At 47.5% G+C, this 14,163-nt stretch overlaps 1 protein-coding gene across 1 annotated transcript in view; it reads right to left on the bottom strand.

Moving 5' to 3' along the window:
* The window catches only part of adgrb2 (adhesion G protein-coupled receptor B2), a gene marked incomplete at both ends in the record, with an annotated part of 188,245 nt that overhangs the window by 63,717 nt on the left and 110,365 nt on the right, over positions 1–14,163 (bottom strand). The window contains 1 exon segment of the mRNA XM_084455426.1: positions 3,846–3,972. Coding sequence (XP_084311552.1) covers positions 3,846–3,972 — 127 coding nt within the window.

The raw sequence follows: 14,163 nt of genomic DNA, 5'->3' as shown, positions 1-14,163 counted from the left end.
TGAATGCTACTATCATCTCTACTACGGAGATAGTGACCGGTAGGGCTTTAGTGGTGAGGGTACAGAGATAGTGACCGGTAGGGCTTTAGTGGTGAGGGTACAGAGATAGTGACCGGTAGGGCTTTAGTGGTGAGGGTACAGAGATAGTGACCGGTAGGGCTTTAGTGGTGAGGGTACAGAGATAGTGGACCGGTAGGGCTTTAGTGGTGAGGGTACAGAGATAGTGACCGGTAGGGCTTTAGTGGTGAGGTACAGAGATAGTGACCGGTAGGGCTTTAGTGGTGAGGGTACAGAGATAGTGACCGTAGGGCTTTAGTGGTTGAGGGCGCAGATACAGGACATCTCTTTTTGTTTTTTGAATATATATTTTGCTCCAAATCAGAGCTCAGACAGGCTGCGTTTTTTTTTTTTTAATTAAGGAGTTTCTTGAGGCGGTGTGAGCAAAGGGAATGTGTAGTTATGTGGGGGGGGGGGGTTGGAAATTGCACTACAGATTTCACTTTGGACAGGACAGGAGAGGAGCCTCATCTCTCCTCCTCCACCAGTTTACTGCAGTGCGTTTCTGAGTCCGGGCTGGTGGCCGGTCACCCAGGTCAGACAGGACACATGGGTTAAGGTGCTGGGTGGGAGAGTTAGTGCAGCTAGGCTGGACCGGATTTATTTGTCACAAGGTTTTAGTAATAGGATTTTGGGCAGTAACATTTTACCCACTAGGCTTCACTGATCATCATTTAGTCACTGTAGAATTTTATAGCTCACCAACCATTAAATCCAGCTCTCTATGGCACTTTAATGTCAAGCTGCTGCAGGACAGTGCATTTGGCCAGAAATGTGAGGTTTTCTGGGGATCTGGAGGGAAAGGAAGAGGGCTTTGAGTCATTGAGTCAGTGGTGGGGAAGTGGGGAAGGCTCAAATTCGGGTTTTTTGTCAGCAATATAAAAGTAATTCCACACAGAAAGTCAAAAAAGTCATGCAGAACTTAGGGGATGAAATTAGGGAGCTGAGCAGAGTATTTTGTCTCATAACAGCACAGATAGTGACAGTCTTCAGCGGAAAAGACAGGAATTTGGTTATTTTTTACAGGAACGAGCTAAGGGGGCTTTGGTCAGGTCAAGGTTCACCACTGTTAGGGATATGGATGCTCCACATCCTTCTTCTTTAACCTGGAGAAGTCCACCTCACAGGCAAAGCAGATGGTCTCCGTCTCCCTGATGGCATGGTGAGGACCGACCAGGCTCAGATGAGGAAGCATGCTGTAGAGTTCTACAGCGCCCTCTTCGGAGCGGAGGAGTGTAGTAGAGAGTGTGTGGACGAGCTGCTGCAGGGGCTGCCTCAGCTGTGATCGGAGGACAGAGGGGTCCTGGATGCGAACATCTCTCTGGAGGAGCTCACTGCTGGCATCCAGATGGCATCTGGAAAATCACCTGGGCTGGATGGACTGCCGCTGGACTTTTATAAACACTTCTGGAGGCGTCTGGGAGCTGACCTGTGGGAGGTGCTTCAGGAGTGTTCTCAGATGGGGACTGTTGTCTGGGAGCTGACCTGTGGAGGTGCTTCAGGAGTGTTCTCAGACGGGACTGTTGTCTGGAGCTGACCTGTGGGAGGTGCTTCAGGAGTGTTCTCAGACGGGACTGTTGCCGGCATCCTGTCGGCGTGCGATGCTGTCCACTTCTCCCCAAGAAAGGAGATTTGGCTCTTCTGCAGAACTGGAGACCAGTGGCGTTGTTGTGTGCGGACTACAAGCTCCTTTTGAAAGTTCTTGCCAGCAGACGTAAACATGCCTGTTTTTGGAAATAAATGTTTATTTTAAAATTCTGTCTCTCTCTCTCTCTCTCTCTCCACCCCCCCCCCCCCCCCCTCTCTCTCTCTATCAGTACTACCAGGTCGTCCTCGGTCGTCCCGCCATCGGCGATCCCAGGCATCCCAATCCTCTCAGTGTGGCGAATGACAAAAAGCCTCTAATTGGTGGACCTTTTTCCTCCCAGAATCCTTCATTCCCCACTGCCACTTTTCCAACATCCCCTGTGTCACTGCAGCTATCGAAAGTACAGTCAGGGTAGCAACAGAGCAGTAACCAAGGGACAGGAGGGTGAACTAAGAGCTGGGTGAGAGCAAAGGGACTGACGGGAGAGATGTAGTGAGAGAGAGAGAGAGAGAGGAGAGAGAGAGAGAGAGAGATAAAGAAAGAGAGGTGAGAGGAGAGGAGAGGAGAGGAGAGGAGAGGAGAGGAGAGGAGAGGAGAGGAGAGGAGAGGAGAGAGAGGAGAGGAGAGGAGAGGAGAGGAGAGGAGAGGAGAGGAGAGGAGAGGAGAGGAGAGGAGAGGAGAGGAGAGGAGAGGACAGGACAGGAGAGGAGAGGAGAGGAGAGGAGAGGAGAGGAGGGGAGAGGAGAGGAGAGGAGGAGAGAGGAGGGGAGAGGAGAGGAGAGGAGAGGAGAGGAGAGGAGAGGAGAGGAGAGGAGAGGAGAGGAGGACTAGGCCAGGGGGCAGAGCTGCTCTGTGGGGTTAGTAGGACACAGGACATTGGCTCAATAAAACAGAACAGGCATTATGCCGGACGGCTAAAAGCCTTCTGTCTGCTGTGTACCCACCCCCACAACACCTCCATCCCTGACACCATTTCTAAATGCTCACTGGACACACACTGGAGGCTACAGGACATCGCACACTCTTTCTTCACTCCATTCCTCTCTCTCTGTCTCGCTCTCTCGCTTTCTCTCTTCTTCTGTCTTTCTCCCTCTGTTGCATGCTTTACTGTGCTGTACATGTACTGTCACACTCACGTTCACCCCCTCTGTGTTCACACATGCACACACACACACACACACACACACACACACACACACACACACACACACACACACATGCACTTCAGATCTAAACACATAACATGGCCTCCCACATACAAACCATGTTAATTATTTAAGTGTGTACTGTATGTGCACAATATTCTAGTAAAGTAAAAGCTACTTAGTACCACCAAGCAAAAACACACCTATCGAAATGATGACACATACATTCTAACACACCTACTGTAACATATCCAAAAGAAAACCTCCAAACCTTGCCACTGTATTGTCTGTCTCCATGGCAACTAAATGGCAGTCTAGTTACAGTAATTAGCTTGTGGATCCAGCACAATTTATGACAAGCATCAGAGCTCTGTCTTTTTTCTAACTGATAACCTTTAACCTGGCACTTTCTCAAACAACCACACACACCGTGAGTCAGCAGACTGGTGAGTCAGTTTTTGGAGTTTTTGGAGACTAATTTCTTCGCTAATTAGTCTACGAAATATTAAATGCAATTGGCTGCCTGCACTTTTCACTATTGGAAATCCATATAGCAGGCTTTGTGTCTTCTGATAGCACATTACTATTACAATATTACTTTCATTTGTTTTCCAAAACAACAACAACAACAACAACACACCTAACACCTCCAAATGAAAACCAGGACACAAGCTGCACCTCCCCAGAAAGGTACCCCTCCAAACCTCTCCACCTGTATGGTCTGTCTCCATGGCAACTAAACAGTGGTCTACTGTAGTTAAATAGCTTGTGAACCCTGCATAATGTAGGCTACTGTTCTGACAAGCATATCTCTCTCTCTTTCTCTCTCTCTCTCCCTCTCCTCTCTTTCTCTCTCTTTATGTCAAACAATGGCCCGTCTAGTAACCACACACTATCTGTGGTCCTGCAGATCCTCCAGTCTCTGGAGTTCACCTCAAGTTCAAAAATGTTTTTCTTCCCCTAATTGCAAGATATTAATCGTGTTGGGCCGCCTAACAGCACACCGCAAACGTTTTTTTCATTAGCGGAAACCCAAAAGGGGAAAGGCGCCTCACCGGGTCTTTAGCTTGCTGCGCTAGCACGGCGTAGGTGGAGATCCGGCTGCACAGGCATCTGGTGTGGACGGCCGTCGACGGCACAGTCTGGCAGCCCTCCGTGTCCCAGTGCTCCGCTCCAGCCTCTCTGTAGGGGTGGGGGGGGGGGAGAAACGGGGCACACACATCGTGAGTAAAACAAACCAACACACACGAGCAAGCATGCACACACACACACATACACACACACACACACACACACACACACACACACACACACACACACACACACACACACACACACACACACACACACACACACACACACGGTCATATGGTTGAATGCACACACAGGGCCCTTGGCCAGGAAGAGATAGAGACATGGGTGTTCCTCCACCCATGAACAGTAGAGGAACCTCCACCCCACTGAGCCCACCAGAACGCTGCCCTGGATCATCACCCCGGACCCCCCCTGCAACGACCACAGTACCACCGGCCCCAGTACCGCTGGCCTCAATACCCACCACACCCCCCCCTGCGGAGCCACAGTCCAGCAGGCAGACATACGCCCAGGTAGTGGAAGGAAGAACCAGCCCCGCCCCCTCCAGCGAACTGAATGACATTCAGCGCATGCTGAGCCTACTCTGCTCCCACTTAATGGACACCTGGTGAGAAGAGTGAATTACACGCATGCATGCACACACACGCAGGCACGCACACACACACATACATACATACATACATACATACAGTACATACACACACACACACACACACACACACACACACACACACACACAAATATACATGTTCGTAACAAAACTAATAACAAACAAAACCCACTTATAGACCTGCTGGTTCTTGTTTTGGTCAATGTTTACTTGCCTGTGTGAGTTTTCTTATTTAAAATGCAAAATATTAGCCATGAAATCATTTTCTATTGCTTGTTGGAATATACAGGGGCTCCGGCCCTCTGCTTTTGGCTTGAAGAGTAGAAACCCCGAGTTCCTGAAGGAGACTCATGATGCAGACATTGTTATCCTTCAGGAAACATTAGGGCTGGGTTAAAACAATCGATTCATCGATTCTGAATCGATGATTCAAATCTCAAATGATCTCAAATGATTCAGAATCGATTCATGAATCCCAAAATCGATCTTTTATTTAATTAATGAATTAATAAATGAAGGAATGAATAGTTCATTAATTCATTCAATGATTCATTCATTCATTTTTGGAAATAAATATCGATACCCAGCTCTAGTATTGATGTGTTGCATAACTTGGCAGTTATGTAATTAAGGTTACAGCTAAAAAACAGGTTTTAGTAACACTAACCGAATCGATATTGAATCGAATCGAATTGAATCGTGATATTCTGAACCTTGTGAATCGGAATTGAATTTGAATTCGAAATTCGAATCGATACCCAGCCCTAGGAAACATGGTGTAAATGTGATGTTCCCACTGGTTGTCCACTAGGTTATAGAGAAATCATCGTCCCATCTACTAAAATGAAAGGAGTTACACAGGGCAGGAACTCAGGAGGAATGATTATTTGGTATAAATCTCAACTTACCCATTCAATAGAACTAATTAAAAAAAGTAGAATTCTATATCTGGCTAAAAATAAAAAAACAAACTTCAACTGACAAAGATGTTTTCCTCTGCCCTACATACATTCCCCCATCTGAGTCACCCTATTTCAATGAGGACAGTTTCTCCATTCTGGAAGGGGAAATTAATGAGTTCCAGAACCAAGGAAATGTCCTGATCTGTGGTGACCTGAACGCCAGAACAGCAGACAAACCAGACACCATTGACACACATGGAGATAAACATGTACTAGATAGCAACAACCTCTCCCTCCCCACATACCCCACCAGAAATAACTACGAAAAACTAACCAACACAAATGGGACAGCTTCTACAACTCCGAACACTAGGTTTATATCAACAGAAGGATAAGAGGGGACTCTCTAAGAAGGTATAACTACAGTTCATCTCTTGGTAGCAGCACAGTCTACTATTTTATTTCTGACCTCAATCTTGCGTCTCTTAGTGCATTCACAGTCAGCCCCTTATCACCTCTCTCGGATCACAGTAAAATAACTGTCTACTGTATCTGAGAGGACAACCCAGTCATGAGGAAAACCAGCCCAATAAACTACACCCTATCCCTCAGTCCTATAGATGGAATACAGACAGCACAGACAACTACCAAAAGGCAATTGGCAGCCAACAAATCCAATCACTCCTAGATCAATTTTCTATCTACACCATTCCCCCTCAATAATGAAGGTGTAAAGTTGGCTGTCGAGAAAATAAATATAATATTTGATAAATCAGCAAAATTGACAAATCTAAAGAAAAACAGCCAACCAAAAAGACTAAATGACAACACATGGTTTGACAAAGAATGTAAAGATCTAAGGAAAAAGTTGAGAAAGCTATCTAATCAGAAACATCGGGACCCAAACAACCAAATGATATGTCTTCACTATGGGAAAACACTAAAACAATACAAATACACCCAAAGAATGAAAAAAGAAAAACATATCCAAAACCAACTTAAAATGATTGAAGAATCAATCGAATCCAATCAATTCTGGGAAAATTGGAAAACCCTCAACAAACCAGTGCATGATGATTTGGCAATCCAAAATGGAGATATTTGGACAAATCACTTTGCAAACCTTTTCAACAAAATAACAAATAACCCTGACCAAAACCAAATTCAAGAAAAATTACAAAATCTCGAATCAACAATTAAAGACTATCAGAACCCAAAGAAAACTAACATCATGATATTTCAAAAAAGGTCTGGGTATCAAGATCACAACTATAAATTCTATTTGGACACAGTTGAACTAGAACACACAAATAATTATACGTATTTAGGCCTAAATATCAACAGCACAGGTGGCTTCATCACGGCTGTGAATGACCTGAGAGACAAGGCAAAGAGGGCGTTCTATGCAATCAGAAGAAACATCAAAATTGACATTCCAATTAAAATCTGGTTAAAAATATTTCAATCAGTCATAGAACCCATTGCAATGTATGGCTGTGAAGTTTGGGGACCACTCAGCAAACATCTACTACAAACTGGGACAAACATCCAATCGAAACACTTCACCTGGATTTCTGTAAAAGTAGGCTATATTACACCTTCACAGACAAACTACAAACAATGCCTGCCGAGCACAATTGGGCCAATACTCCCTCCAAATTAATCACTATAATCCTCTGCAAAATTCGGATTCGGATGAATTTCGCAGAGGTTTACAGCGTGAAGGGATGGCTGTTGGTTGTTCGGTGAAATTAGTACTGTTTACAAGTTACTGTTGTTTCGAAATGCAGAGGCGAAAGGACCTTTGGTGACTTCAGAGCTTGGTAAGCATAAACCATGTAATTCCTGAACTTGAAATCCACGTATATCATACTTTTTCGAGTTTTTCAAGTGTGCCAATAGCTAGCAACGAGCCAGGGTGTGCGCGCCGACGTTATTGACACAGAACTCTGTACTGCACAAAACATAAATATTTTAACCTGTACTAGTCAGATACATGCCAGGGAAGCCAGGAATAGGGCTAAACATGAAATCCAGTGTCCTTATCCTTTAATATTTGCTTTGGCAATATAAGCCTTTTCATGCCAATAAAGCTAATTAAATTTAAATTTAAATTAAATTTAAAATTGAAATTGACAGAGAGAGACAGAGAGAGACAGAGAGAGAGAGAGACTGGAGGGAGGAGAGGTAGAGTTAGACTGATATTCAGGCAGTGCCCGTGTCCAATTCACAGTTCTGGCCTGTCTCGCTCTTCTCTCTCCTTCAGTCAACCATTCATACTCCTCCTCTCTTCCGTCTCTTCTTTACCCTTCCCCCTCTCCCTCCCTCCTCCACTCACGCTCCTCCCCTCTTCCCCCTCTCATCCTGTCCTCCGTCGATACCCTTCAAGCGCTCATCTCCATTCCGTCAGCGGACCCGTCCCCTCTCCTATAGGACTCTATTCTCAAGGACAGCGGGAGCTGAACCCAGATACCCCCTGGATGAGCGGGAGCTGAACCCAGATACCCCCTGGATGAGCGGGAGCTGAACCCAGATAGTGGTGGAGGTCCGATCGTAGCGGTGCGGTACCTGGGGTCGGTGTCTCGCCGCCCGCTGCGTCCCGGGAGAAGACCGGCGCTTCCCAGAACCGTCCGGAACCGAGGATCCCTCTTTCTCTCCTCTCTCTCTTGTTCTCTCTCTCTCCCTCTCTCTGTCTCCCTCTCTCAGTCTCTCTCTCTCTCTCCTTCACTCTCTCTCTCTCTCTCTCTCCTCTACCTCCACACCCTCTGTCATTCCCTCCTCCCCTCCCCCACTGTGTGTAATGTTCTCTAAACGCTCCAGTGAAATGTTGGATGTTGGGAGCGATCGATGGTGGCATCGAGGGGCTTTAATTGAACTAATTACCCTTGGATCCAGGGCAACACATCACCCTCGCGTCCCTCTCCCCCTGGCCCGGCCAGCACAGCAGAACCCTCCTGCTGGAGCGTTCAGAACCGGCATACACACATGCACTCGGGCGTCCCGGACTTGAAGCATGCGATGCCAAGTGTTTCTAATGCTATTAATCACGGATACTTCTGTATCCTTCAGCAGAGAGGTGGTTTTCCTTATCTCAAGGGCCTTCTGCTGGGTTTTTAAAGCAGATGCTGATTACAACTATCTCTTTTCAAGGTGGCAGCAATGACCACCAACAATAGCACTGTAGACTGGAGTCACATTACAGCTCTCCACTGGGACACACACATACACACACACGCACGCGCGCGCACACACACACACACACACACACACACAAACACAAACACACACACACACACACACTCACACACACACACGCCCATCTGACTACACGCTGCCATCATCCCAGTCCACCAGTGCAACATGAGAACAATCTCTCATTGACCTTCACCACCAGGAGACTGACACTTCAAAGACGAGGGACTCTGATTAAGTCTGTTCTTTCTAGATTACCTGATTACCTGTAGCAACGCTTAATGTGTGTGTGTGTGTGTGCGCGTGTGTGCCTGTGTGTGTGTGAGAGAGAGAGAAAGGAAGGGAAAGGAAAGAGAGAAAGGTAGAGAGAGGGAAAGGGGGGAGGAGAGAAGTGGGAGGGAGAGAGAAAAAGAGAGAGAAAGAGAGAGATAGAAAGAGAGAGAGATGAGACGCGCAGCTTGTGGCTAAAAGTAGGAAGTAATACACTTCTCATCCAGTTCAAAAGGACAACAGCATCCCACTCCAGAACAGAACATGGCATATCATTATTATCATATCATTTTGTAAATAATACTACTGTAAAACTAATGTTAAAGATAATCTTTCTTTAAAATATTATCTTTTTAAATATGATCAAAGTCATATTTTTATACATCTGCCCCTGTCTCCCATATAATATTCTAACTTTAGTCATGTGTAGCCATGGATGCATGATGGGATGAGCATTCACACACAACATCTTTAATATGAAATGTGCTGTTGGCTGACACAAGCATTACAGGGCCATGTGGTCCAGACCATCATGTAGAATTGATGAAGAAGATAAGACTCGTTACAGTAAGCACAGATGGAGAGAAATCAGGACTGTTGGTTTGTGCATTGTTAAGTCTGTCTGCTGTAGACAGAAGGATGATGTTGGTTTAGTTATTCAGATTGTGTGTGTGTGTGTGTGTGTGTGTTTGTGTGTCGGCAGGCTCGGGGGGATTACACACACACTGAACTGGTCATCTGAAACAAAGGGGTTATGCTGTGTGTGTGTGTGTGTGTGTGTGTGTGTGTGTGTGTGTGTGTGTGTGTAATCCTCCATGTCTGCACACACACACACACACACACATACACACACACACACACACACACACACAATCCCCCCATGCCTTAACACACACACACACACACACACACACACACACACACACACACACACACACACACACACACACACACACACAGATGACCTGTTAAGCTTCATCATTTCACTACTGACCCCGCGGTATCTTTCGGAGCTTACGTTGACTTCTTAACCGTGTCTATTTCTAATAGTTTTAAATTAAGGGGCAGTTTGCCTTTTCGGCCCATGTCTTTTTCAGATACGGCGAAAGCGCAGACTCAGATTGTGAGTGGAGACTGCAACGAAACTGAATAGTTTAATGCTTTAAAGAAAAGAATGCTGAAAATACACACACACACACACACACACACACAGTCGACACGCACCCACCAACAACGGAACGTGCGCCTGTAATCCAGCCAATGAGGGGAACACATTCCGACGTTGCGGGGACAGGTTTGGAGAAGAAGGGAATACTGAGAACGGAGGTAGAGGAGAGGAGGTGAAGAGGGATGAGGAAGGAACGAGACGCCCAGGGGGCGGTCTATGAAAGGGGGATATCCCTCGAGGGCGCAAAGAGGAGGACGATGAGATGAGAGAGGGATGAGGGAAGAGCGAGGATGAGTGGAAGGCGCAGTCGGCCATGGGGAGGCGTGGCAGGGACTCAGCCACAGGTGGGGACTGCGGAGGCGCCGAGCTGCCTGTGCCGAGACGAGGACGAGCGCGATGACGAGGACGAGCGCTTGGCGCTGAGTCAGGACTGACATTGTCGTGGCGCATGGTGGGTGGGAAGGTCTGCCAGCCGGTAGTACCGAACAAAAGAACAAAGCGCTGAACACGGGGGCTCGGGTTGGCCAACAATAACAACAGCACACGGAAGAATGAACGCGTCTATTTGTGTTGACATGGTGCATGCGGGCCAGTGCAGGATGCTGGATGCGATCGTCACAGAGAAAAATAGGCTGAATCTTGGCAGGACATTTATACAAGCGATTGGAATTCTACTGGACATCTCTATGACCTGGTCACATTAAATTGTCCTGGCGTCACAGGCCGGCAAGTCGTGTACCAACATTTGCACCGACTTGCTGACTTCTTGTTCTGACTTGAGGGGGCCTTCATGTGAATTTTTCCAGTCGGGAACTCATGTTTCTGATTATTCCGACACCACATGAACACAGCATTAGAGTTAGGGCTCTGTGTGAACGTTCTGTCTGAGGGTTAAGGTTCTGCGTGAGCATTCTGTCAGAGTTTGAGTTAGGGTTCTGGTGTGTATGACGTAGCAGATGTGTTCGGAGCTAGTGGCTGTGGTAGTGTGAGCTGCTGTAAGACATCTGGACTTGAGTTTGGGGTGGGGATAAGACACTGACACAGATCTTCAGATGACACAAATCACCTTGCGTCATTGTGGTTTAAGCATACCACTATCCAACAGAGAAGTACCCCCCTCCTCTACATACAAACACACACACACAGACACGCAGACACACACACTATTGAGAATGCACTTATGATTGACGGTGGCTCTGTATGTATGTGTATGTGTGTATGTGTGTGTGTGTGTGTGTGTGTGTTTGGTCAAAGATGTCTTAACTAATGAACATGAGTCATAGCCAAAGCTGTTCATATCTAGATCAAACACACAAAGACAGTCATACAAATGGTGACACCTCTCCCTCTCTCTCTCCCTCCCTCCACCGCCCCCCCCCCCCCCCCCCCCTCTCTCTCTCTCTCTCATCACTCCCATGCTTGGAGGTTGCTTGGTCATTGACCTACAGTGTGCTTCCTTACCACAGGGAACTAATTGTAAGCCTCTTTACGGGGATTAGCCTACCTCACTTCCTGGTGTGCTGCCTCTGAGGACAGACACACACATGCATACACACACACACGCACACACACACACACACACACACACACACACACACACACACACACACACACACACACACACACACACACACACACACACACACATACAGAGTGTCTGCCTCAACCATTAACAACCCCTGCAGTTTTGGGCCTTCCTGTTGGCACCGAAACACTTCATGTTTGCTGTTTTGAACCTGTCAAGCTGACCAAACTGAGCTGACTACAGTAATGTGCTTTTTATCTGTCTGAACAAGTCTGCACTGGCTCCCGCTGAAGTTCAGAGTACATTTTAAAGTGCTACTCCTCACTTTCAAAGCCCTTCATGGACAATCACCGGGCTATATTGCAGACCTCCTGTTTCACCACTCAACCAATCGGGCCCTGCAGTAGCGTTTCTATCTTATATGCCGACCTGGGTGAACCCCCCGACCCCACTTTCAATGTTGTTTTGTAAACGTGAAATGAACAGGCTTTCCGATTAATAATAGAGTGTCGGCAAGGTGTTGACCCGGGGGGGGCGGGTAGTTTGTTTACTTTTCGCTGAGTTTTTTTTTCTTTTCTTTTTTTTTCTTCGGCTGCCCATGTCGCCCATGCCTAAATACGGCTAGCCCTGATATGTCCCCTTCTGTCCCTCGTGAGTTTTAATTTGTCTCCTTATGTTTTATTTTGTGCCTTTTTACCTGATTTTTTAAAATCTGTATTTGCTTTTATCGTTTTATTCTTCTGTATTTTACTCGGTTGCGGTTGTTTTAATTGTCTGCCATGTACGTTTGATTAGACTGTAAAGCACTCTGTGATTGTGTATCTTGAAAGGTGCTATATAAATACACTTTACTTACTTACTTACCAAACTGTGTTCTGTTTGTTTTGATGGGAATGGAAAAGCGCTACAGTCGCTCACTGCACTCAGTTTGAGCCTGTACACATTCTAACTGTAAATGCACTTCCAGTGCGTCAACAGCAGCCTATTCTAACTGAGCCTTGAAAGAGCTCCAGGTGATATGAGGGGCTTGCTAGAGCTTGTAGCCCACTAGGAAGACCTCGGGGCCCCCATACAGCTCCCACGCTCTCCCCTTGTTACCTACTTCCCTACTTCCAGCAGCTCACAGAGAACGAGGTTAATCCGCTGCTGCACCAATGACACGCGACCTCGCTAGCAGACGAGGCTTGTGTCAGATCCTGAGTGAAGCACTTAGCTTCCGCTCAAACTCTTAACCTCAGAGCGCAAAACCAAAATAGACCTGCTTAGTGTCCTTAAATGAGACAGGGAAATCCAAGGAAAAACGCACACGCGAGCGAGCAGGCACACACACACACACACACACACACACACACACACACACACACACACACACACACACACACACACACACACACACCAGTCTTCCACAGAAAGACTGAGAGAGCTGGTACTCACCGCCGTAAAGACTCAACTCCACCGGTCTCTAGCAACGGAGCCTCAGAACAGCGTTACCCAGAACTCTCACGCCGAAGGTTTGAGCCGCCCCCCCCCCTCTGACAAAACTGAAGACCCTCCTCCAGCGTTACAGCAGTCAGTCGCGAACGTCCGACCCTCCACGCCGCCAATTCTCTCAACCTCACCCAGCACACAAAACTAACTCTGACTCCGTCACGCTGTCTGGCACCGGACGAAACTACTGTAGAAACTAGCCTGGCCTAACGTGTGGTGTCCAAATCACGCCAGTCCTTCGGCGCGAACTGAAACCATCTCCCGGTGCAGCGGTGGGCGTAGGCTCAACACTCGTCCGCTCTCGCCCCCGCGGGACGCTAAACCCGTAGGGCTAATCCGAAGCCGGCAGTCGCCCGTTCCTCGACGCCGGGCGCCGCGTTCCTACGCACGTCCCGCCACCTGTGGAGTTAGCGCGACTAAGCCGAGGTCTACGTTGTCCCCGGGAGAGCGGAGCACGCCGCGGCGTCGGCCCGGCCCGTGTGGGGTCGGCCGAGCTAAGCTAACGGCTGTACTCGCACATGTCGCGGGCGGGCCGCCGTCAGAGGGAGCGAGTGGCGCCCTGATCCCTTCTGCTCCGTCGGACGGAAAAGTGGAGCAGCTCTCATCCCTCTCCGCCCCTCATCCTCTCTCATCCCTCCCTCCTGCCCCTCCTCCTCTCTCATCCCTCCCCCCTGCCACCTCCAGTCCCCACCCCATTCCACAGAGGAGCCGAGGAGTGTGTTTATTAAATTTTACACTTCAGGCATGACAAATCATGGGCCAAACACAATGTAGTGCCATAAAGTTTATTCTGTCTGTCTGTCTGTCTGTCTGTCTCTCTCTCTTTCTCTCTCTCTCTCTCTCTCTCTCTCACACACACACACACACGCACACACACACCAATGAAAGTCTGTTTTTCCACTGTCCAATTAGTTAGATGGCGTCAGTTGGAAACACAAAGGGGAGTCTGAAACCCTGCAGGCTTATTTAAAAGTAAACAACTTCAGTCTCATGGGATACACAATTACTGGCATCATTGTCAATTACCTTGCACTTAGCATCCTTTTTAAATCCAGGGTCAGGGTTAGGGTGCGTGCACATTACCATGATTAAAAGTTATATTGTTATCATGCTGTCAGTCATT

Source organism: Borostomias antarcticus (assembly GCF_949987555.1).
Source record: "Borostomias antarcticus genome assembly, chromosome: 21".
NCBI lineage: Eukaryota > Metazoa > Chordata > Actinopteri > Stomiiformes > Stomiidae > Borostomias > Borostomias antarcticus.
Note: the sequence above shows the minus strand (reverse complement) of the source record. Positions and strands in the feature narration are given on the sequence as shown.